Genomic DNA, 24,846 nt, shown 5'->3' on the forward strand with positions numbered 1-24,846 from the left:
TGAGAATGAAAAATGTCTTAAGACCACCATGCCAGGCAGTGAAAACTTTGAAATACTGTTATTGATGGGTAGACACACTCATACACAAACACACAAACATATGCTTTTGGCACAATTGTAACAAAAATGATTTTGAGAAATTTAACAAATATATCTTTCTTCGAAACATGCTTAATAAAATTTCCAAATAATAATATTTAAAAGAAGTGGTTATACCCCAAAACACAGAAAACTTACATTCATATCATTCTTTTGCATAAGCATTACTGCCATCCAAGTGATTAGGAAAGCTGCCCTAAATCGTACAGATGTGAAGCAACCTACATTTTCCTATCATAGAGTAAACATTCAGAAGTGATCCACATTATTATTTATAGCATGCATTCTTTTCTTGTCTAATCTGAAGGACACACACACACCTTAAAAGTAAAATTAATTCTGTTCTTTCTATTCTTTCCATGGAGGCAATCACAAAGTATTTCTCTCTACTCATGGAATTTCTACTCATTTGTTATCTGGGAAATTGCTTACTTGTTAATTTAGAAATACATATAGGAGAAAGTACTATCAATATTTTTTAAAGATATGCTGTCTTCCTGATTATCAAACTCATCAATACATTCACAAAAGCATTTTTTACAATCCTATTGTCTTTAATATTTTTAACCAATGTTAATATTTTGGTACAGAGGAAAACATTTCTCTTAAGCAGAGCTAGATTTTGAAGAAACTTGATAATGAATTAATATTAACATTGATTGTCAGTAAGCCACCTCATTAAAAATGGTTCCATCTTGCATCATCTAAAATATTTCAATAAGGATTTACGTACCTGGGAATATTCAAAGTCAGTGATAGGGGCTATACTCTTGATATAGTCTGATCGAAATTGGTTTTCAGGGTTGGCCAGTGGAACTGGAGGTATTATAGTACTCATCGCTGAAATAATTGTCTAAAATGGAATAAAAAAAATATATATATGGATAAATATAACACTTAGGCTCCATGTATGAGAATAATATATAATTTCTGTCTACACAGTTTTAGAGAGAAGAGTACTTAACTTTTCTAGTAAACATTTAAATATAAGTTCTTACCACAATAGCATCTTTAACATTTTTCCGGATGTCCAGAATTTTCTGCTTCTTTTCCCTGTATTAAAAGAGAATTGTTATTAATTTATCACCGGCACTGATTTGAATCAATTGGATGGGATTTAAAATTTCCAGCTGCGGCATGGGGCGATACTGGTTTTCCTAGAGGTCAACATCAAGCCCCAGGACAACCGCTGCAAAGTTTTTACCTGAGAAAGGAAAACACCGCCCTTTTCTAATTTGTACTCCTAACAAACTTGAATGCACAAATTACAATCTACAGCTTTAAACAACCACACTGGTTACACAAAACATGGCAGATTTGTCATGAATATTGCGTATAAAAACTATAAAGCTATACTTGTAAATATATTTAATTTGAATCTATCCGATATGTTGATGGTTATGAATTAAAATAGATGAAGACAAATGATATGAGAAACGTATGCATTGACATATTGGTTAAGTGTGCTCAGAGCAATACCAAGAATACAGAGCAATACCTCAAGAAGACCTAATAAGTCATATTTTGTTAAGCAAGTTATTTTATTTTTTTGATCTAGACACTACTAGAAGAAGGATTTGCCTAAATATACCAAATTCAACAACACACTTCTATATTTTTCTCCCTTAAAGGTGTATTCACTGGTCAAATTAACTGTTTGCGAAGACTGAGAGAGAAGTGACAAAGTTTGCATGCAGTTTTTAAGCAAAACCGCAAATGATCATTCCTTACTCAGGATTAAATCCATTGACGTGCAGGATCCTCATTTGTTTGACGATAGTGCTTTTCCCAGATTCACCAGCCCCTACAAACAAACAAAAAGAATGCTGTGATCTGTAGCCCGATGCCCTGGCCATTTTTCACGCCAACCCACACTAAGCAATTATCCTAGCGCATCGCAGGCATTTTCAAGTACACGCCAACTCTTGAGGAGCTGGCCCGAGTCGCTGGCGGCTGCTAGGTCGCGAGCGGTGCGCGCAGCCCCTGTTCGGCCCGCCCGGCCCGCACTCGCAGTGCTCCTGGATGTGCGCTCCGCTCGCCGCGCGCCCTCCAGCCTTACCCAGTAGCAGCAGACGGTGAGTCGCTTTGTAAGCCAGGCGTTCCTTCTGCAGCTGCTTCTCGATCTTTTTGTTGGCCTCGCGTCTTTCTTTTTCATCGACGCCCTGGTCCTCTGTTGTCTTGCTGTTGCCCAAACAGCCCATGCCTGCCCGTTTGGATGGATGTCAGGCACAGTTAGGAATTTGCACAAAAAGCAATAGAGAGTTGTAGATATGTGTGGCTCCCGCGACGGCTTCTCTTCCTTGCTGCTGAAAGAGATGGTCGTGGTCTCTCTGTGTTTTCCGATCAGAACAGGCGTTTTTGTTCCTCCCCCGCCCACCACAAACTCCTAACTGAAAAGGATGCAAGGAAGACGCACAGAGTCAAATGCTTTTTAAAGATTATTGCTTAGAATTATCTGCTGGATAAATAGCATACAATCAACTGAGGCAGGTGCTGAGAGCTCCTGGCTCTGCTGGAGCCAGCTGGTGGCGCAGCGCCCTCGGCTCGCTCTACGTCCGCGCGCAGCGCTCAGCCCCGCCCCCGGCTGCGCGACCGGGAAGAGCCCGGAGGGGGCCCGGCGGAAAGCGCGCTCCGCCTGGTGCCGGGCCCTGCTGGGTGGTGGTCCACGGCTACGCCGACGGACGGAGCGCGCCACCGAGTCCCCGCAGGGCGGTGGCGGGCACCTGCCGTTCGGCCCGCGTCCCGTTCTGCCTCGGCCGTCGAACCTGCGGTCCCTCCCGGGTCTGAGCTCCCCCGGGGGCCTCTGCGCCTCAGGGAAAGGGAGCCGGCCTGCTCCGGGGGCAACTAGTACGAGGGTCCCGGAGTGTGGGGGGGTGGCGCTAGTGCTAACGGTACTGGAGGGGTCGGGAGCCGACCCCTAAGCGCGGCCCGAGGGAAGCTCACCCGGTGGGGTCCGGACCGCGGACGTGTGGCTGCCGCGCACCCCAAGCCCAGAGGAGTGGGTCTGGGCGAGCGTTCCCCGCCGAGCCTTCGGACGCCTCCCTGCTCCCAGGCAGGCGACGCCTCGCGCAGGATCATGCATATTCTATCAGGGAGGAGGATCTGTAAGAAGTTCACTAGTCACACCGCCTTTGTTCTCTTCATTTTCTAGACTATTCCAGTGCACCCACGCCGCCGCCTCCCTCAGCCTCTTGTCTTTACCTCCAGCCCCCGTTTCTCCTCTGCAGTTCTCTGAACAGCTGTACTCCTTTTCTAGAAGACACTCTGGCCTCGAACTTGCCATTGTAGCCGAGGAACAAAGGAGGGCAGGAGACAGGCATATGTTCTCATGTATTTTGACGGCATGTGAGATAGGTCCCTCCATTCGTGCTACGGCCAGGCCACAGGGGCAACCAGTGCTTTGCACTCGGGTTGCTGTACTTGGGGGTAAGAGGGCAAAAGAAGAGGTGGGGCAGCAGTTTTAGACGCCAGCTCTGCGCTGTGGAGGAGATCACTTCCGTGTGCGTGTTACAAGTTGATGGTCTCGAGGCTGGGGGTGAAGGGGCACAGCACTGCACATCTATTCTTCTACATGCCTTTGCTTATTTAGCTCTGTCTTCAAGTGTCTCACTTTTCTCCAAACCCACAACTTTCTGCATGGCCTGCATGGCCTCCCGCGACGGCTTCTCTTCCTTGCTGCTGAAAGAGAAGGTCGTGGCCTTGTTCTGCACAGAGAGCCACTGGCGGGGCTCCCGCTGTGCTGCCTGTGTGTCCAGGGTCCTGGAGGTCCTTACCCTGTCAAGTGTCCCCTTTGGCTCTTCCCTCTTTCTTCAACCTTCTTTTTTCTGTTGGCTTGTTTGCTTCAAGGATACAAATACATTCAACTCTGCCCCATTTAAAACCAACAGCTCTTGCTTCAATCTCAGGTTCCTTGTTAGTTCCAACAACTTTCTTCTGCCCATCAGAGCCAAGAGTTAAAAAGGACATGTGACTCCCCTTGTTCTGCCTTACTTCCTGTTTACACCTCAGCCCTTGGAAGCCCACCTCTCTACACTGACACTATTCTCACCAGGGTCATCAATGGCCTCCCAGGGGCTAAACTTCACCCATGAACTTCGGTCTTTATCTTCTTTGACCTCTCTGTAGAGCCAGGTCTGGCTTTCCTTGGAAGCTCTTGTCCTTTTGCTTCCACCACATGGCCTTTTTGATTTCTTGCTTGCCCTCTGGCTGGTGGATCTCCCCTCCTCCAACGGATGGAGGCACCTTGGACCCAGCACAGCCTTTCTCTTTGCATCTGCTGTACCTGTGCCTAGTTCAGTGCCTGACCCAGGAGAGATGCCCTGTGAATCTTTGTTGAATAGATGAATGAATTCACAAGTACCACAGATAACTCCTGCTTGAAGTGTGTGTTCTCATTAAAGGAATTTCACGATAAAATTTTAACTTTGTAAAATACTTGTCCAGTTTAGTACTATATTAAAAATAACAATACTCTTTAAAAAACAAAATCGGTAAATCACCCTTTTTGACATAGGCAGAAGCAAACAGTGTTATACTATATTCTGAGCTGGGTTGAAAGTTCTAGTTGTGTAGAAGGAGACTATTTAGCACTGTTGTCAGTCCTCACACCTTGTGTTAACACAAATAGTCACACATGGCACTATCGACCTGCAGTGTGGTAAATGGGGCAGTCAGAAGGCAGGAAACGGTCGATAAAAATAGCATAGTGTAATGGGATGTTTAAAAGAGTTTGTGAATTATTTTTGATGCCAAGATTTCTATAAATTGTTAGTGGGAAGAGAAGAGGACAAAACAAATCTCGTGAAAACTTATAAAAGGAGAATTAAGTTAGAACCCAGAAACCACACTTTTAAGACAACCTGATATTCAGTCACCCTAAAAATATAGCAAAAAGTTTCCGCTTGTTCAGATTTAGGAATTAGGGTTAAAGATAACTTTTTATACATTGAATTTTTATGTGAAGGATTAGATGAACAGATCTGCACTATACGACCTACAGTGTGTTCCACAATACACTGCTGAACACTAAATACAAAAACAATGTCCTTATACAGTGATGCAATTGTTTCTTAAAAGAAATGTAGTCAATCTTTACCTAGTCTCTCCTTTATCAAGTAGGAGCTCCTTGAAAAAAAAAAACACCCAGTCACCTGGCCATTTTCTAGTCTGGTCTGGGAAATCGATCTTCATCTGTGTTTCGAACCATGGGATCAGAATTCAAAATCCCAGCTGGTTCATCTGGAACAGCAGGAGCAGAGCTGTTGGAGGAGCACAGAGCACAGCCTGGCACCTCTGGCAGTGCAAGCATCTGTTGCCAGGCAACGGCAGTGCAGCAGCAACATCCTCACCAAGCAATGCAAAACCCACCTTCACAGATGAAGGGCTGCTCTGCAGAGGTGCCAGCAGAGGGGCAGAGGTGGCCAGGTCAGGGAAATGCTGGGGCCCACAAAGTAGGCGAGGGAAGGCCCTGGTCACATCGAGGAGAATTGGGAAGGCACAAAATTTGGAGCAAATGGGTAAAGACAAAGTGATTTTTTTTTTTTTTGTCACTCTTGTTGATGTTTAAGACGGTATTTCAGAAGTCTATTGCATTTGAAAGTTTAATTAGATTTCTTTTATATTACTTAATTTTGTGAACTTTGAATAGTGTAATGATTTTTAAATTTGTTTTTTGTTTCAGTCCCTCTGATTGAAGTTGGCAAATGTCAAAAAAAATTGCACCTGTTCTCTGGTTAGCTGAACTCAAGTCCACGATGACAATAAGAACAAAATTTGATTCTCCTATAAATAAGAAACAAAATTTGTTTCTCTCTGCAGAATTGTAACAACTGGATGAGAATATTCAAAGAAACTTTTTCAATTCCTGACAGGCCTACATCCAAGAGATGCTCAGTTAGTTTGAAAAATAACTAGAGTGCTATATAGCACAAGATAGTGCATATTTTGAATTTAATTTTAAAAAAATCAATATTTGAGAAATATAAGTGGTCTTTCAGAACCTTTTTATACTTTTGAGGTAACTAAAGGTTAAAACTGCACTACGGCTTCTGGAACAAATACGAGGTATGATAATTAAGTTCGCGAATTTATCCTGGAAAAAGTACTGCATACCTCATTGCTGAATATCACTGTGGTCACCTTCGAAGTACTCCTTTGGGAAGCTATGCACCAACGCCAGCACCTAGTCCACCCTTTGAAGCAATTTTGGAACTCCTTTTCTGGAATGGCTATCAGAGCTGTCATCGCATTATACTTGATGTCCTGAATGTCATCCAAATGTCTTCCTTTCAATATTTCCTTTATCTTTAGTAAAGAAAGAAGTCATTGGGGGCCAGATCAGGTGAGTAGGGAGAGTGTTCCAATACAGTTATTTGCTTAGTGGCTAAAAACTCCCTCACAGACAGTGCCATGTGAGCTGGTGCATTGTCATGATGCAAGAGCCATGAATTGTTGGCAAAAAGTTCAGGTCGTTTTCATCTAACTTTTTCATGCAGCTTTTTCAGCACTTCTAAATAGTAAACTTGGTTAACTGTTTATCCAGTTGGTACAAATTCATAATGAATAATCCCTCTGATATCAAAAAATGTTAGCAACATCATTTTGACTCTTGATTTGGACTGATGGAACTTTTTTGGTCATAGAGAATAGGCTGACTTCCATTGTGCATTTTGACGCTTTATTTCAGGATCATATTGGTACATCTATGTTTCATCACCAATGGTAACATGGCCCAAAACGTCATCTTGCCTCTCCAAAAGGTCTTGGTAAACTTCAACGCTCCTTTGCTTTTTTGTTCATCGGTGAGCTCCTTTGGGATCATTTTTGCACACACCTTTCTCATGCCAAGATTTTCAGTTAAGATTTTTCTAACTGCTTCTCTAGTGATGTTTCCTTGGTCTACTATGCATCTCACAGTCAGCCGACGATTTTGATGCACAATTTGACAAATGTTTGCAATCTTTTCATCAGTTGTGCTCACTACTGGCTGCCCTGATTTCTCTTCGTCAGTGACTCATTCTCTCCCCTCAGAAAAACGTTTAATCCATTTGTACACTGCTGTTTTCTTCATGGCATTATCCCCATAAACTTGGACTAACATGTCCCTGATTTCACTTCTACTCTTGTCAAGTTTAACAAGAAATTTAATGTTTTTTTGTTGCTCTAATTCAAGCTCAGACATTCTCACGACAGCACACAAAACCATGCAACCACAATAATGAATAATGAATGTCACTCAGGAAGACGTCGACACAAACACAGCTGTGAGACACTGATATACCAAGGTTATGAAACCTTATTGAGCTATTCGTACAGTGCTGCCAATGTAAGCGCACAGTGGCAAGTTCGCGAACTTAATTGTATATCAAAAGTTTTAAAAGAAGAGGAACAAAATAGTTGAGGAAAGGTGAAGTCACTAATTCAATGAAATGATAGTGCTCCAAAAAACCGAAAGCTCCAGCCAGTTTTGCAAACAAACTTGGCAGTGCCAAATCAGTGGTGGCTGAGTGACCAGTGTGCACACAGCCCTCATTCTGGTTTGTGCAATTTTAGGTAACTTGTTGTTGTTTTCTCTTTTCTTCTTTAGTATCTTGGTGGAAATAAACTGTAGATTATTTTCCATTCTTAGCAGTGAAGCTCACTCCATGACCTAACCACTATACACTTTAAAAGTATTGTGGTAAATTTTTGACTTTTTTTAAAATAGAAAAGCAGGGAAACATATCCCTTTTTGTACATAATACTCTGCAATCAAATATTTTAGAATTTATTAAAATAATTTGTCTCCTTTTTGTTTCCTTCTTACTCCTACAGTCAAAGTAATATTAAGCAGCTTTTGGAAGTGTCATCCATAAAGGGTAGTAATGCATTCTTGTTCAACTGACAGCTTTAAAAACCAAAATAGCAGCAAATCAGAAGAAAACGTATGCTAACTGTCTCTGATTCCACCCCATGTGCAAAAACCCAAGACTGAAATATCTTTATTGGAATACACAACTGAGTGTCACAGGTAGGAGTTTAATTATAGCATGAAAACATGAGGTGTGAAGTTACTGAATATTATAAAACAAAACAAAAACCCATAAAACAGAACGGGGAATCTGCAAGGTTGAATGAATGAATGAAACTATCAATGATTTAAAGCTCAGAAAAATCTGTGAAAGCCATTAAACGGGGTCAAGTTATGAGGTAGAAATGGTTGGAAGGGCAGTCTGTGGGCTGTTAATGTATTGCGAGAGAAACCACACACATCAAAATTGCATTTAAAGCATATTTTAAAAACCAGAAATCAAATAATGCTCAAGGACCAGAGGAGTGAAAATTAGCATTTGAACAATAAAGATTAGCATCCCTACCTGTTTTATTCTGTTCTTTAACCTCCAATAGCCTAACAGAATACTGGACTACAGCAGAGTCAAAAACACATGTTTAATTGGTATGTTTCAATACTGATTTGACGTTTCAAAAATAGTCTAACCAGTTTTAAAGATATTTCTTTACTTGTTAACAAATATTAGGTGAAGTAAAATATAAAAACTGTGAACAAACCTACCATACATGAATACAGCTACATTTTAAGGAAAATTTTATGAAAAAAAAAAAAACTTTCAGCACTTAGTTCTAGATACCATGAGTTTTTTAGTCCTCAAATTACTACATTCATTAACATTTGCTTATAAAGTGAATCAGACTCCACGAAGTCGCCAGATTTGGAGCAAAAAGAAAGACAGCAATGTGGTGTGCATTTTACATGCTTAGCAATGTTCTCTGGTATCACTGATGTGACCTCATGAAATGTCAGAGCTGCTAGAGACGTGGTGATAGGAATTCTCATTTCAACACACTGATTCGATGTTGGATTTCAGCAATTCCTGCCTGCCTCACAGCTCTTTTCATATTTTAAGCAAACCATGTGGCAACATGCTGTAAGGAGAGATACTTAAGAGAATCCAGTTGTAGATTCATATCACTGAACACATGTTTATTTCTCCCCACAGGCCATCATCAATAGAGAAAACAGATAAGAAAACTTTAAGACCTATTCCTTCTGTTCTTGAGCAATTGGGAAAATAAGACTAGAACACTCCAATCATTCAGAGGACAAGGTGTGACAATATATATGAACCAAGGGCTGAAAGGTGTGGCAGGGCCTCCAAGGGAGATGTAAGTGTCCATGGAAATGGAAAAAGTTCATCAAGGACAAGGGACTTGAGGCATGTCTTGAGGAATGGTGGGGCTGGATCACAGAGAGAAACACAGTTCCGGTGAGGAAGAACTGAAGGTAAAAGCAAAGGAAAGAGAATTGATATTGCACAGGAGGGAGATGGACCAACAATGAAACTCTTGTCTCAGAGGTAAGGTGAACCAGATAAGTCACAGGGAAACACATATTCCTGCTGTGGCAATTTTTCTGAAGGTATAAACTCTCACATGAAGTGTGTGGCTTAGTGGTTAACAGAATGGGTTTTTGAGCAAGAATGCCTGGGCTCAAATTCCTCTTGTACTATGTTATTCTCAGTTTCTTTCTCTGTAAATGGGTGAGGATAATGGCATTCTCCTCATAGTACTGTGGTGAGAGTTATTATGAATCAGTTCTTTTATCGCAGTGCCTCGTGAGTAGCAAGCTCTGAAAAAACGTAGTAATTATTATTTTCATTGAACATTAATTTAACAAATGCATATCCATTTTATCGCTTTACATTATCCCTCTTTGAGCAGCTTCTGATTTTTTCTACTAGGCAGACACACAAACAATGAACTATAGCATAGGCAACAAAGGTTTGTTCACTATCTACCTACACTCAGCTGAGCAAAGTACTTGCTGCTAGCTGGGGACACAAAAGCTAGGAGACATTAGAAAATGACAAAAAATGCACAAATGGATGAATTGATAAACAAAATGTGGTTTATACATGCAACGAAATGTTATTCTGCTTTAAAAAGGAAATTCTGACACATGCTACAACATGGATAAACCTTGAAGAAATTATGCTAAGTGAAATAAGCCTACTTATTTCACTACTGCATGATTCCACTTACGAGGTTGAATAATTAAGTTTGTGAACTCATCCTAGAAAAAGTACTACATACCTCATTGCTGAATATCCCTACTGTCATCTTCAAAGTACTCCCCTTGGGAAGCTATGCACAGATGCCAGCACCTAGTCCACCCTCAAAGCAATTTTGAAACTCTTTCTGGAATGGCCATCAGAGCTGTCGTTGATGTCCTGAATATCCTCAAAATGTCTTCCTTTCAATATTTCCTTTCTTCGTGTAAAGAAAGAAGTTATTGGGGGCCAGATCAGGTGAGTAGGGAGGGTGTTCTAATACAGATATTTGTTTACTGGCTAAAAACCCCCTCCCAGACAGTGCCATGTGAGCTGGTGCATTGTCCTGATGCAAGAGCCACGAATTGTTGGTGAAAAGTTCAGGTCGTCTAACTTTTTCACGCAGCCTTTTCAGCACTTCTAAATGGTAGACTTAGTTAACTGTTTATCCAGTTGGTACAAATTCATAACAAGTAATCCCTGATAGCAAAAAAAAGGTTAGCAACATCGTTGCAACAAGGTCGCGAACTTAATTGTCAGACTACATATGTGAGGGACCTAGAGTAGTTAAATTCATAGAGACAGAAAGTAGAATGGTGGTTGCCAGGGGCTGTGGGAAGGTAGGAATGATTAGTTAGTGTTTCATGGGTATTGAGAGGGGTTTGGGAGAGGAACAAGTTCTGTGGAAGGATGGAGGCAATGGTTCCACAACAATGTGAATATACTTAATGCCACAGAACTGTACAGTTAAAAATTGTTAAAATGGTAAATTTTTAATGCATATTTTAGCACAACAAAAACAAGGAAAAATTCACATGTAGAATCTTCATCATGACAATGGTGGAAGAGAGAAATCTTTCTCTCTTGTGGTTTCAGGATATTTGTTTTGACTCTAAATACAGTGAAGTGACTTCAATTCCTTTAGAAACATTTACTGCAATTATAGTTTCCTAACAGCAGGTGGCAACGTAGAGCCTGAAGGACAGATGGAGGCTCTAAGGATGTTTTCAAATCGGTGCATTTTCGTTCATTCATTCACCAGAAAGCATTTTTTTTTTTAACACCCGTCTCCCCCACATAACCTTGAGAGTACAAGAATGAATTAGACATTGTCCCCGATCTCAAGCAGTTTCATAGTCTAGTACAGAGGGACAACAAGCCATCAAGTAAATGCAATCAAGTTCTCTGAGTTCTATAGAGATTACAGTGAGAGACATAGAGGTGTGTGTGTGTGTGTGTGTGTGTGTGTGTGTGTGTGTGTGTGTGTGTTCAATTATAGAAGTGAAGAAAAAAATCATTTCCTTTACTAGAGAAATTTATGCTAACCTTTGTAAGTCACTCTTCATTTTAAATTTAAGACACCAAAAGGTGCTTTATTTCCAGCACCACATCCAATCATCACCACCACTACAAGATGCTCATTTAATCCACATTTTGCAGATGAGGCTGTTGGTCTGAAAGTCACACGGGCCTAAAAGGGATGGAGCATGACTGATCTCAAAGCCTGTGCCCTTTCCAGAAGGAACTCTAAGGCTCTTACTGAATGAAAAAAAATCGCACCATTCTCTCTTCCACTAATTCCAAAAAGAAAAACCAAACAAGCCCACCTCTTTTCTAACTCAGTTAGGCAGATTAATCTGCATATAATGACTGATAAATTAATTAACTCTTTGCCCAGTTGCCTTAGCAACTGGCTTCTTTTAGAATTTGGCTTAGTTACAGAGTTTAAAGCAACAGTATTCCTTATAATAGAATGTCAAATTGTGTATGAAATTAAACAGAACATAAGCTTGTTTTATCACAGGTGGGAACTATGTGCCTTTCTCAGAAAAGTTGGAATAGCTCTTCCTAAAACTCGTAGGGCTGCTGACAAAGAACAAGAAACATAGAGCTTAATACTCGTCTTTGTCTACATTTGCCAGTATATGGTTTGTTTATATTTGTCATTAAGTAGAAACCATTTGATGGATTTAAACTATAGACAAATTAAAGATTGACGTTCAATAGGGAATCTCTGCAGACAAAACCCAAACCATCTTAGATGTATTAAAATGAGGATTTTCAGAGAGGAAGAAGGGATATATAAATATGGAATAAGGGAAGGTAAGAAAAAGCCTGTGGGCATGCACTGGAATTGTAGTGACTGGTATGAACTCATGATTTCTAAAATATGTATGTACATGTTCATGATTATGTGCACATATATGTGTCTGTATATTTGTATGTATGTGTATGTACGTGTGTATAAATGCATATATTTCCTAGTCCTGTTGGCTGAAAAGGCCAAGAAGTTAAGACATTCCAGTAGCAGTGAGTTCACCTAGTGCCCAGATCTTGGCCTTTAGTATTATTCACCACCAAAGGGAACCAGAGCTCCTCAGAGAAAGTGCTGATTCCAAGGTGGGGGCAGGATAGCTACAAGATCAACTGGAACATTGTATGCCAGAAAGTAAGAATGTGCTTAAAAATGTTGGGGGCTTGTCAAGAGTTAGATGAAGGGAGCTCTCATTGGCCAAATCTGGGATGATTTGAATGCCAAAATGTTTAAGTACAGCAATAAATTCTAAACCACTGAGAAATATAGTACTATCATATGTCCATGCCAATAACAAATGGATAAATAAATAAGTGGGGGAGAAGGGAGGGCTCCTGCCCCCTGGCAACTAGTGCATGTGAAAGGAATTCCGGAAAGGGAGAATCAGCATTTGTCAGGCAAGATTCAGCAATGGAGGCTAAATCTAGGGGAACATTTTCATGAGGAGGAGGATATCTGCATGGTCTCCCCACCAACTGCTTATTAGTGACAAAATAAAAAATAATAATCACACAGCAGAGGAACTAGACAACAATTTGGGCAATCAAAATGAATACCGTCAAAGGGGGCGGGGCTGGACATCGTCTGCTTCCAGACGTAGACCCTGAGAAGGACACACATCATCTGTGTAGTATTCTGGGAGTTCATCTAAGTAGGATTCTTTAAGTCTAGGGGGGCATACCCTGAACTTAAATCAGGATGAAACATCAGGCAAACCTGAAATTAAAAAAAAAAAAAAAAAAGGTGAACGGGAGGAGACTATTCTTCAAAAACGGCAACCACTAAACAAAAGACTGTGGAAATATCCTAGGTTAAGGGAATCTAAAGAGAGACTAGACTTTAAACTTGGTCCTGTACTGGAAGGGGGAAAAATGCTATAAAAGAAATAATTGGGTCAATTGATAAAATTGGAATACAGATGGTAAATTAGATATGTTTATTGTATCAATGTTGCTACCTGTACCTAGATTATGTAAGAGAATATCCCTATTCTTAGGAAGTACATACTGAAGTCTTTCAGGGGCTTCATGATGTCCACAACTAATTCTGAAATAATTAAGAAAAAAATCCTGTGTCTATATTTATACCTTCTATCTGCAGAGAGAATGCAAATGACAAGGCAAATGGGGGAAATGTTAACAACAGGTCAACCTGGGTGACAGGCATCTAGGAGTTCTTTGTACTCTTCTTATTCTTGAAATTTTTTTGAGTTTGAAATTATGTCCGAATAACAGTACCACGGGGATTCTCTGCTCTGCACATGTTCACAGTTCATTAAATATCAAGTGTCTGGAGTAGGTTTGAGCTGAGCCCTCTCCAGGCCACATGCCCTTGTTCAGTCTACACGTTCACAATGTTCTGGTCCTGTACCTTAGTGGTACCTCTAGTGCAGGAAGTAAGGTAACCATATGGTGGTGATGGGCAGCGAGGAGTAGTCTGACCATCCTCCCCACTGGGATTATTAGCATTCTGTGAGCCAGTGCAGTTGTTGAGGGACTCACAACAAGCAGCTTCCACTTTGGACTGGAGGAGCTGTCTATGATTCCCCACTGACACATTGGTCCAAAGGGAAAGCGCTGAGGCTGGTGGGGAGACCAGGTATCATCCATCCACCTGGGCAGTGTTCAGCACCATCCTGGGCTCTGCCTATGGGAGGCCCGACCTTCCAAGATGCCATCCTTCCCCTTGGTGGTGCTGGAATCCAGTCCTCAGGGAGACATAACTGCCCATAGCAGATGTGACAACACATGTTTCAGGCACTCAGGCCTCAGAAGCACAGAGCCAGGGCACCTTGGTTGGGGCTATGCTCAGGCTCAAAGCTTGTCAGAAGGCAAAAAGCCTGGAGGAGGCCTGGGGCACCAAGAACAACAGAGGGACCACCATTAGAAGTTGTGTATGAAGGGTACAGGCTGTGTTTAAATTGGGCGGCAGTGATCCCGCAGCGTGTAGCCAGGTAGCTGAAAAGGTGGGTCAGAGGGAGGTTTCAAATATTCAAATACTAAATGTAAGTCAGACTTTTATGTGTTACGTGCTGAAGACTGGGTTCTTTTCACTACCCTGCAGACCTACCCCCACATGCCCAGGAGGCTAACCTCTGCAGCCCACGCTCCCATGAGTGCAGAGGGGATGGATGGGTGGGGGTAGAGGTCAGGGGTCAGGGTACATACCCTAGACTCCTCCCTGCCAGGCTGTCTGGCTGTTATTGGAGGCTTTATGGAGCCAATAACTGCTCCAGCTTCCTGACCTTTAGGCCTGGGGTGGCACTGGCTTCCTGCTGTGGCCGGCACTGGGATGGGGCACCATCCCTTATTTCCTCAACCCTCCCCACATGTTTATAAATAATACCTTTATTAGTCATTGTTTTAATTAAACTATAGCTAACATATAATGTTATGTTAGTTTCAGGTGTACACTGTAGTTATTCACATTTATATACCTGAAGAAGTGATCCTCATGGTAAGTCCAGCAACCACCTGACACTGGACCAGCTATCACAGTATTACTGACTATATTCCTTATGCTGTACGTCACATCCCCATGACTTACTTGTTTTACACATGGAAATTTGAACCTCTTATTCCCCCTCACCTTTTCCCTCCTTTCAAAATTTTTCAGTTACAGTTGACATTCAGTATCATTTTATGCTAATTTCAGGTGTACAGCATAGTAGTTCAACATTTATATAATTTAAGAAGTGATGTTGTTGACTAGTCTAGTATCCACCTGGCACTATGCACAGTTAGTACCATATTATTGACTATATTCCCTATACTTTACTTTACATCCCCATGACTATTTTGTAACTACCAATTTGTATTTATTAATTCCTTCCCTTTTTTTCACCTCCCCACACGCCTCCAATCTAGCAACCATCAAAATGTTCCCTATATCTGAGTTTGTTTCTGTTTTGTTTGTTTTGTTATTTTGTTTTTTAAATTCCACATATAAGCAAAATCATTTTGCATCCGTCTTTCTCTGTCTGACATACTCCACTCAGCACAATACCCTGAAGGTCCATCTTTGCTGCCATAGATGGTGGGAACCTACTCCTTTCTATGGCCAAGCAATATATGTACCATTGTATATATGTACCACCTCCTCTTTATCTATTCATCCATTCATGAACTCTCAGGCTGCCTCCACATCTTGGCCATTATAAACACTGCTACAATGAACATATGGATGCACACACCCTTGAAGTAGCATTTTGGGTTCTTTTGAATAAATACCCAGAAGTGGGATTACTTGGTCCTTCTTTGTCTCTTGTTATAGCCTTTGTTTTAAAGTCTATCTTGTCTGATGTAAGTATTGCTACCCCACCCCCCACCCCCGTTTTTTTTTTTCATAAAATATCTTTGCTCATCCGTTGACTTTCAGTCCGTGTGTGTCTTTCAATCTGAAGTGAGTCTCTTGTAGGCAGCATAAGTAAGAGTCTTGTTTTCTTATCCATTCAGCCACCCTATATTTTGATTGGAGCATTTAATCCATTTATATTTAAAGTAGTTGTTGCTAGATATGCACTTATTGCCATTTTATTATTCATATTTTTGATCTTTTTATTTTAATTTTTGTCTTAAAGAAGTCCCTCTAAGATTTCCTGTAATACTGGTTTTGTGGTCATAAACTCCTTTAGCTTTTTCTTGTCTGGGAAACTCTTTATCCATCCTTCAATTCTAAATGATAGCTTTGCTGGGAGATCTTGGTTATAGATCCTTGCTTTTCATCGCTGAATATTTCATGCCAATCCCTTCTGGCCTGCAAAGTTTCTGTTGAGAAATAAGCTGATTGTCTTTTGGGAGTTCCCTTGTATGTAAGTAACTTCTTTTCTGTTGCTGCTTTTAAGATTCTTTCTTTGTTTTTAACCTTTGGCATTTTATTATGACGTGTATTGGTGTGGGCCTCTTTGAATTCGTCTTGTTTGGGGCTCTGTATTTTCTGAACTTGTATATCTATTTCCTTCATCAGGTTAAGGAAGTTTTCAGTCATTATTTGTTCAAATAGGTTTTTAATTCCTTGCTCTCTCTCTTCTCCTTCTGGTACCCCTATGATGTGAATGTTGGTATGCTTGATGTCCCAGTGGCCGCTTAAACTATTCCCTTTTTTTTTTTTTTTGGATTCTTTTTTCTTTTTGCTGTTCTGGTTGGGTGTTTTTTACTACCTTATCTTCTAAATAACTGATTCGAACTTTTGCTTCATCTAATCTACTGTTGATTTCCTCTGATGTATGCATTTCAGTTACTGTATTATTTCTGACTGATTCTTTTTCATGCTTTCTATCTTTATTTTTCTGTTTCCTATCTCTTTGTTGATGTTCTTACTGAGATCGTTGAGCATCCTTATAACCAGCGTTTTGAACTCTGCATCTGGTAGATTGCTTGTCTCCATTTTGTTTAGTTCTTTTTCTGGAGCTTTGTTTCTGTTCTTTTATTTGGGACATGTTTTTTTGTCTCCCCATTTTGGCTGCCTCCCTGTGTTTGATTCTATGTATTAGGTAGGGCTGCTATGCCTCCCAGTTTTAGTAGAGTGGCCTTATGTAGTAGGTATGCTGTGGGGACCAGTAGCACAGGCTTCCTGGTCACCAAAGCCCGGTACTCCAGGTGTGTCCCTGTGTTGATTGTCTGTGCCCTCCTGTTGTAGTCAAGCCTCGGTTGCTCTTTGCATATCAATGGGAGGGACTCATTCTCAGTTGGTTGTGAGGACTGGCTATGACTATAGTGGAGGAACTATGGGGCAGGGGCGGACCCTACAGAGCTGGATTTGCTTTAGCAGGGCTCTGGTGCCTGCCAGTCTGCCTTTCAGGTGTGTTGTCCTTGGGGGTGGCCAGTAATGCTTTAGCTTGGTTTGAAGCTGGCTTCCAGGTGTGCTGGTTCCCAGGGCATATAGCGAGGGACCCCACTGCAGGCCAATTCAGCCACAGCCTGTGTGCTGCCCAGGGCCGTCTGGCATTAGCTACAAAGCAATCCTCAGATGACCATTATCCATGCTGGGCTTGGAGGTGCCTCAGGAGGCTCAGCTGTGAACTGAGACCAGCTGTGGCTAGTGCTGGACTTAGGGCTGCTCAGCAAGAGGTATGGGATACACTAAAAACAGATGCTGCTTGTTAGGCTTTTGTAAACCTTTGAGAGATTTTGGGAAAGTCTGCAGCATGATCCAAGACAGGCTGTTTGTATAGAGAGACCACTGCAAGTGGCATGGATATGCCTGAAAGTTGGGTAGGGCAGGGTCTCCAGGAATCTCCCATGGCAAGCAAATATCATTAGTCAGGTTGATGGAGATTTAGATATGGTGGCCACCTGTGTCTGCATGCCAGAAGGAGGTAGGATTCAACAAAGAAATAGTGGCTTCCTCCAGCTCTTCTATCCAGGAGAAAGCTGCCCCTCCAGCCCTCACTCTGTAGCTGGACAACTCAGTTTCTCCCCGTACGTCCCTGGTGCCTTTCGAGCTGCTGCCCCAGTGCTGGAGCTCAGAGCGAGTCAGTCTGTCAACGAATAAGTCCATGTGAGGTCCGTTTAAAAGGAATGCCTGGGGCTACAGCCCCGTTAGTCTCACTCAGCCACAATCTCCTCTGGTTTTCCAACCAGAAGTTATGGGGACTTCTCTTCCCAGTACTGGAACCCTGGGCTGGAGAGTGTGGTGTGGGGCTGAGACTCTGTGCTCCTCAGGGGGAATCTCTGCAGCTGAGATATCCCTCCCAATTTTTAATGTTCACACATGGGTGTGGGACCAGCCCCTTCTCCACCCACACTGCTTATACTAGTCTCGAGGTGGCTTCTTCTGTATGTCCTTCGTTGTAGGGCTTCAGTTCAGCTAGACTTCAGATTCTCAATGATGGTTGTTCTGTAGTTCAGTTGTAACTTTGAGGTGGTCGTGAGAGGAGGTAAGTACAGTGTTTACCTACTCTGCCATCTTAACCAGAAATCCCATCATGTGTCCATCAAGCATTCTTAAATAACAGTTTGAATGGGTGATTTGTTTTCTGTCCGGATCCTGACCCAAATAGTACCCTTCCTCTGAGCTGATGTGTCCCTGTGCTGGGCTCATGGTTTGTGAAGAAGAGACAGCTGGATTTCAGTCCCCACTGCTATTTTCATCAGGTGTTCTTGTGCAGTTGAAACCTGCACAACTGTACTTGGCAGCCCTGGAACACTGTCAGGCTCTGAGCAGGCTGCTGTGATCTGACACCAACATACTTTCAGAAGGAAGATTAACCTGTGGACTGGAAAAATGGGAGAAGGGGAAGTGGATGGTTAAATCTACTACAGAGAACTTGAGGCCTGGCCAGGGTGGTGAAGATAATAGACATTAAACAGAGGGAGAAGCATTCTGAAAAACTTGCAAGAACTTGGGTTGGGAAGGGGGAAAATAAAAAAATGGCTCAAGATTCTTAGAATTTGGCTGGAAGACAATATACATAACATAAAGCATTTGTAGGTACTATTGCAAAGAAGCAAGCTATTTTTTTTCTACAAAAGTGATTAAAACATATACAATAAGCTAATTTTCTACATACTGTGTTTCTCTGAAAATAAGACCTCGCCAGGCAATCAGCTCTAATGCATCTTTTGGAGCGAAAATTAATGTAAGACCCGGTCTTATTTTACTATAATATGAGACTGGGTCTTATATAATATAATATAATGTAATATGATATGATATGATATGATATGATATGATATGATATGATATAATATAATTAATATGATACTGGCTCTTATATTAATTTTTGCTCCAAAAGACTCATTAGAGCTGATTGTCCGGCTAGGTCTTATTTTCGGGGAAACATGGTAGTGGTCAGATAAATATTCAACCACATATATGCTTTCAATTTTGAAATAATTTCAAACTTACAGAAAAGTTATAAAAATAGTATAAAAATTTTGCACATACCCTTCACCCAGATACTCCATTTGTTAGCATTTTGCTACATTTTTTATTATATACTCTCCCTATCTGTATTTTTTGTTTTCATATATCATATTTACCAGAATCATAAACCATTTGAGAGCAAGTTGCAGACATTATGTCCTTTTCAGTGTGTATTTCCTATGAGTGAGATTCTCATATAACCACAAACATTCCTACAGTTCTGTTAACCAACCCATAGTCCGTATGCAAAGTGTGCCAATAGAACCCGTAATGTCCCTGAGAGTGATCTCCCCCATCCTTCTCCCAGGAGCCAATCACCACCACGCAGCATTTAATTGTCATGTCTCTCTTTTAATAGGACTGAGAAATTTTCATCCCTCAGGAGATTCTTCATGCGCCGAAGGAGGCTGATGTCATCACCAGCAGCTTCTAATACAACACGACTAACTCTACCCTCATAAATGGGTCCATCCTCAAGCACCTTCTGCAAATCAGGTTGCAAAATTCTGGTGCAAATCTTTTCAAACAAATGCTGTACAAGTTCACTGTAAGGCTGTATGGTGCTTTATTTAATCTCCATTCATGAAACTGCCTTCATTATTTAACTTTCAAATTAGTTAAAAAAGATACCTCTACATTAAAAAGAAAAAGAACCACACAGAAGTATCTTTAATAAAAAAAAAATACTCCCTCCATGGAAAGAAAATATACTATATCTTGAGATATACGGACGTTTGTGGTTAAGTCCCCCGTAGGCTGCAGAACAACATAGATAATGGTACCCTACTTATCTAAGTTATCTATGTGCACAGATTCTTGTCTCTGAATGTTAAGAGGGCCTGAAGGGCGCTGCCGGGACTGGGAAAGGGAATGTTTTCACTTTTGCTTTCTGTCCTGAATTCTCTGAACATTTTATAACGAATTTGCATTCTTTTTAGTTAAAGAGACTAATGAACAAGTATTATTCAAATTATCTCCATTTAACCCAACTCTCTTATTAATACCATTTGTTAATACTTTAAGTGTCTGCTGAAGCCCACATCGGCCCTGCATTTTTCCTTGCCCCATTTTAGTTCAGCCTTCTCCCTTTACCTGGAATGCTTTCCTCTGGCATTTCTGCACATCTATGCAAGTCCTCTCGAAACTCTCAACTCAGTTCAGTGACTCCTGCCTGAAGAGGACGCTGGTCTTTTGGTGACTTGCTTCATCTAAGTCCCACGGGCCCTTTACCTCCCTCCCACCATTGGGGTGGTTCTTTGTGAAGCCTGGTGTCTCTACTAGAATAAAACTCTCCAAAGGCTATTTCCTACAATGCTTGTCAGATCAATGCTTACTGAGTAAATGAAAGAAAGACTCTACCAGCAGCCTCCACTTAGGCACAGGTGGTGTTCCATTTGGAAACAAAGCCAATGCCATGAGGTGGGAAGGGTCCTCGCTAGCCCCAAACATCTCCATGTTCTCCATGATGACCACGAAGCTCAGCACAGGGCTGCATCTAGTCTATCTCTATGCTGTGCCCTTCAGCACCAACGTAAATAGAAAACTCCCAACACTCAGCCATTTCACTTTTATTCATGTTTCACAAGCTTTTCTGTTTACTGTATCCTAAAGTGTGATCCTATGATATTAAAAACCTGAAGCAATATATTTATAGACACAGATTTTCCACGAACACTATTATCATCATTTTAAAATCTATAATCCACAAAGGAAAAAGAAATTATTGCATATGAATTTTCCTCGGACAGTAGAATTACTTTTCAAAAAATTAATAATAACAGGAAATATTTTAAACTTTATTGAATATATTTCTAAAACATATTACTTTACCTTCCTGTTTAACCAAATGAAGTGTTTTTAAAGTAACTTATCTTTTTTTTTTTTTTTTTTACAGGATCTTACAGAAGCATAAGAAATGATCAAAACTCTACATACTCTAGTGTTGTTTTCTTTCATGAGATTGAAATGTTTGCATGCAGGAGGCTTTTTAAAAAAAGATTGTATTATGGAAAATTTCAAACATATGCAAAAGTAGATGGAACAATATAACGGATCCTGTGCACCCTTCACTCAGTTCCAGCAGTCGTAAATACATAGCTCATCTTGTTTCATAAATTCCCCATCTTTCTGCCTTCTCCTGCACTGTTTAGAGCATATCTCAAACATCATTTACCACCCATACATCTTTCAATATATCTGAAAGATAGAGGCTCTTTCAAAGTAATACAATTGCAATGTCATTATTGTATCTGAAATAACTGACAATAGTTTTAAGTATCATCAAATACACAGTCAGTATGTAAGAAGGCTCTTGACACCGGGCTCTAGATGGGGGCCTGGTTTTAATCAGAGTTCCCTAACTAGTTCCAAGACCCAGATGTTTTAAAGACTTCTGGATATCAATCCTCTCACCAATCCCAAACTGAGAATTACTGCTTCAAGATTACTGGTAAAGTACTAGTGATATGAGGAATATGACTTTTCTGGCCCCGGATGTTCTTTGATTGGGTGTGTTGGAACAGAAATGTAAAAATATATCGTATGATTTTAAAAATCCATAAAACTTCATATGCACAATAGAGTAGGAAACTGACAGAATCTTTATGGATCCCATGTTGATTTGATGCTAGGAATTTGGTCATTTCTTTGTCGTCCTGTTTTCCTTTAAAAGCTGAATATAGAATAAAAAGAAAGGTTTGATTACTTTGAATCTAGTTAATCATATTTTTACTCTCCATGCAAATTGTCAAGCCATTGTTAAATTTACGCAGAGCTTGCTACCCCCGGAGAGCACGGAGGCCACACTATCACACTTTCGGCCCTTGAGCTCCAGTGATGATGGTTTCACCTTAATCCAGTCTGTATGATTTGATCATTTTGTGTAAAGAAAAGGTTACTGCCCTTCCCTAACTCCCCAACTGTACCAAGAAACTATTGAGCCTCTGGAAAGACAGCTTCATCAGAGGCTGTCTGAGAGGATGAGACCATTTTCACATATTAATCTCCTCATGGGGAAACTGGAAGCACTAAAGTCTTGAAAATGATGATCTGCAAATCAAGACCACGCAAACCTTCCCACAATATGGCACAGAACAACACCCTAATACATCAATTAGCAAGAAATAAGAACCACTTCTTCACTTCTGAACTCTCCTTCATACCTGCTTGGTAGTTAGATTTCATTTGTGTGGATTTTACCACTGATCTTTTCAAATCTTTATGGAGTACTAATGATATGCTGGGTGTTGTCCCAAGGAGTCAGTGTCTCACACAGGTGGGCTGTGGGTTCTGTTAAGGATTCTACTCTTCATCCCAAGGACCGTTGGAAGGCACAGCAATGTCAGAAGCAGGGCAATGACAAGGGAGTTTTGGTTTCAAAATAATTCTGTTAGGTGGAGAACTGTTACAGGTAGGACAAAACTGGAACCAGGTGGCAGCTAAGAGGCATTGTGACTTCTTGGGGACAGAGATGATGGGAGCAGTTTTGCAGAATGCATCAAGAATGTTGCATGACCTGCCCAGGAATGTATAGAATCACATGTGCACGTAAGTCCTGGGCATGGACTTTAACACAGAAAAAAATATTCCTAGAAAAGCAAAAGTAGAATACACTAAGGAGGGGTTGGGATTCTGAAGCTGCTGTGACTCCAACTTGAGAGTGCTGCGGGGTGTACAGGAGAGCACTGCGAGGCCCCATCAGGCCTCTCCCGCGGCCACCTGGCATGGCATTCATCAGACTGAGGACAACTTTAACTTCCCTTTGAAACAAAGTAATAGAGGAAATCGTCCAGTACTAAATCATTCACATCTAGGAGCTTAAAAAATGCTAGTTTTCCCTCTAACAGTACGCGGGCTTGGGCGTCAGCCACCTCCAGGTTATCAGTGGGGAGGGACTCTGAGTGTCCTTGGCACACGGCCCATCGCGAGAAACTCTCCTTGCCACCGCCAGCCTCAGAGAGGGTCCACCTTTCCTGTGTGGCAGCACCACCTGGTGGCTGGTCCGAGGAATAACCCAACCAGAGCACAGCATCTCTTTCTAACACTTAAGTGCCAACAGCCGGCCACGCACCGCCTTCCTTTCCTTCTCAGCAGGACTTTGCAGTTTAGTTTCTCCTTTTCTGTTTGCTATTTCTTACATGTCAGTTAATCAAAGCTCAGAAAACGCCTATTTCAAAAATACACAGCATCTTTTTTATCCATTTCTTCTTTCCCTCCCCTCTACCTGTTTTTGCTGTTTTCCATCTCCCTGAATGTCCCTGCACTTCTGCTTATGTTATTGCTGTTAACGTAAATTATCATGTTCATCACTGATCGTGCGTTCTGAGACTTAACATTTACACTGATAAAACAGTGTTTCAAAGTACTGACATCTTACTTTGTTTAGAAAATTCCACATATTCCCCCTATATTTATGTTGGTAAAGTCCATGTGTAGAATTTTGGAATTAAGGCTCTTGATATTGCTCATGTACAGCACAATTAAAATTATAAAAAGAAGCAAAACTTGACATTATTCACTACTGAACAGATATCTATGGGTAAGGACATAGTATGCAGAGTTACGTGTAGTTAAGAACAAAGGCTCCAGTGTCCAGAATATTTTAGTATATGTGCTGCTGAAGCGAGCACCAGAATATTTAAGGAATGACTGCAACTCAACAATAAAAAGGCAAATAACTCAATTTAAAAAATGAGCAAAGGATTTGAATAGACATTTCTCTAATGAAGACACACAAATGGCCAATCAGAATACAAAGAGATGCTCAATGTTCTGAGTCATTAGGGAAACACAAATCAAAAGCACAGTGAATAAATACGATTTCACACTCACTGGGATGGCTGTAATAAAAAAGATAATAACAACCGTTGAGGATGTGGACAAACTGGAACCCTCACATACTGTTGGTAGAAATACAAAATAATTCAGCTGCGTGGGAAAACTGTTTGACAGTTACTCAAAATTATTAAACATAGAATTATCATATGACCCATCAATTCTACTCCTATAAGAAATGAAAACATACGTTCAGACAAAAACTTGTATGTGAATGTTCGTAGCAGCATCATTCATAACAGCTAAAAAGTGGAAACAATTCCAATGTCCATCAACTGAATGGATACATAAAATGTGGCATATTTATAAAGTGGAATACTATTTGGCCATAAAAATTAATGAAATACTGATACATGTTACATATGGATGGCGCTAAGTGAAAAAAGCTAGATACAAAAGACCATGTGTTATATGATTATTTATGTGAAATGTCTAAAAGAGACAATCCCATGAAGACAGAGAATAGATTAGTAGTGATTGGGGGGGGTGGGATTCTTTTTGGAATGATAAAAGTGTTCTGGAATTAGATGTGATGATTCCACAATCTTGTGAAAACACTAAAAACCACTAATTTCTACAAATTAGAAAAAGGGTGAATTTCATTGTATGTGAATTCTATTTCAATTAAGAAAAAAGAAAGATGGCAGCCTTTCTGGATTGGAATGAAAATGCACAGCAGAATTTCCA

At 40.9% G+C, this 24,846-nt stretch overlaps 1 protein-coding gene across 3 annotated transcripts in view; it reads right to left on the reverse strand.

The window, feature by feature from the left end:
- Positions 1-24,846, reverse strand: part of GNAL (G protein subunit alpha L) — a 188,654-nt gene that overhangs the window by 127,080 nt on the left and 36,728 nt on the right. The window contains exons 1-5 of one of the 3 annotated variants that reach the window (XM_033135645.1): positions 3,043-3,127; positions 2,159-2,402; positions 1,831-1,903; positions 1,098-1,152; positions 833-952 (exon numbers count right to left, since the gene is read on the reverse strand). In XM_033135645.1, coding sequence (XP_032991536.1) covers positions 833-952; positions 1,098-1,152; positions 1,831-1,903; positions 2,159-2,300 — 390 coding nt within the window. In that variant the 5' untranslated portion in view covers positions 2,301-2,402; positions 3,043-3,127. Of the gene's footprint in view, positions 1-832; positions 953-1,097; positions 1,153-1,830; positions 1,904-2,158; positions 2,591-3,042; positions 3,128-24,846 lie in introns of those variants that run through there. The other 2 variants (XM_033135644.1, XM_033135643.1) reach the window with 2 other exon arrangements.

The sequence above is a fragment of the Rhinolophus ferrumequinum genome, chromosome 19 (assembly GCF_004115265.2).
Source record: "Rhinolophus ferrumequinum isolate MPI-CBG mRhiFer1 chromosome 19, mRhiFer1_v1.p, whole genome shotgun sequence".
Classification (NCBI taxonomy): domain Eukaryota; kingdom Metazoa; phylum Chordata; class Mammalia; order Chiroptera; family Rhinolophidae; genus Rhinolophus; species Rhinolophus ferrumequinum.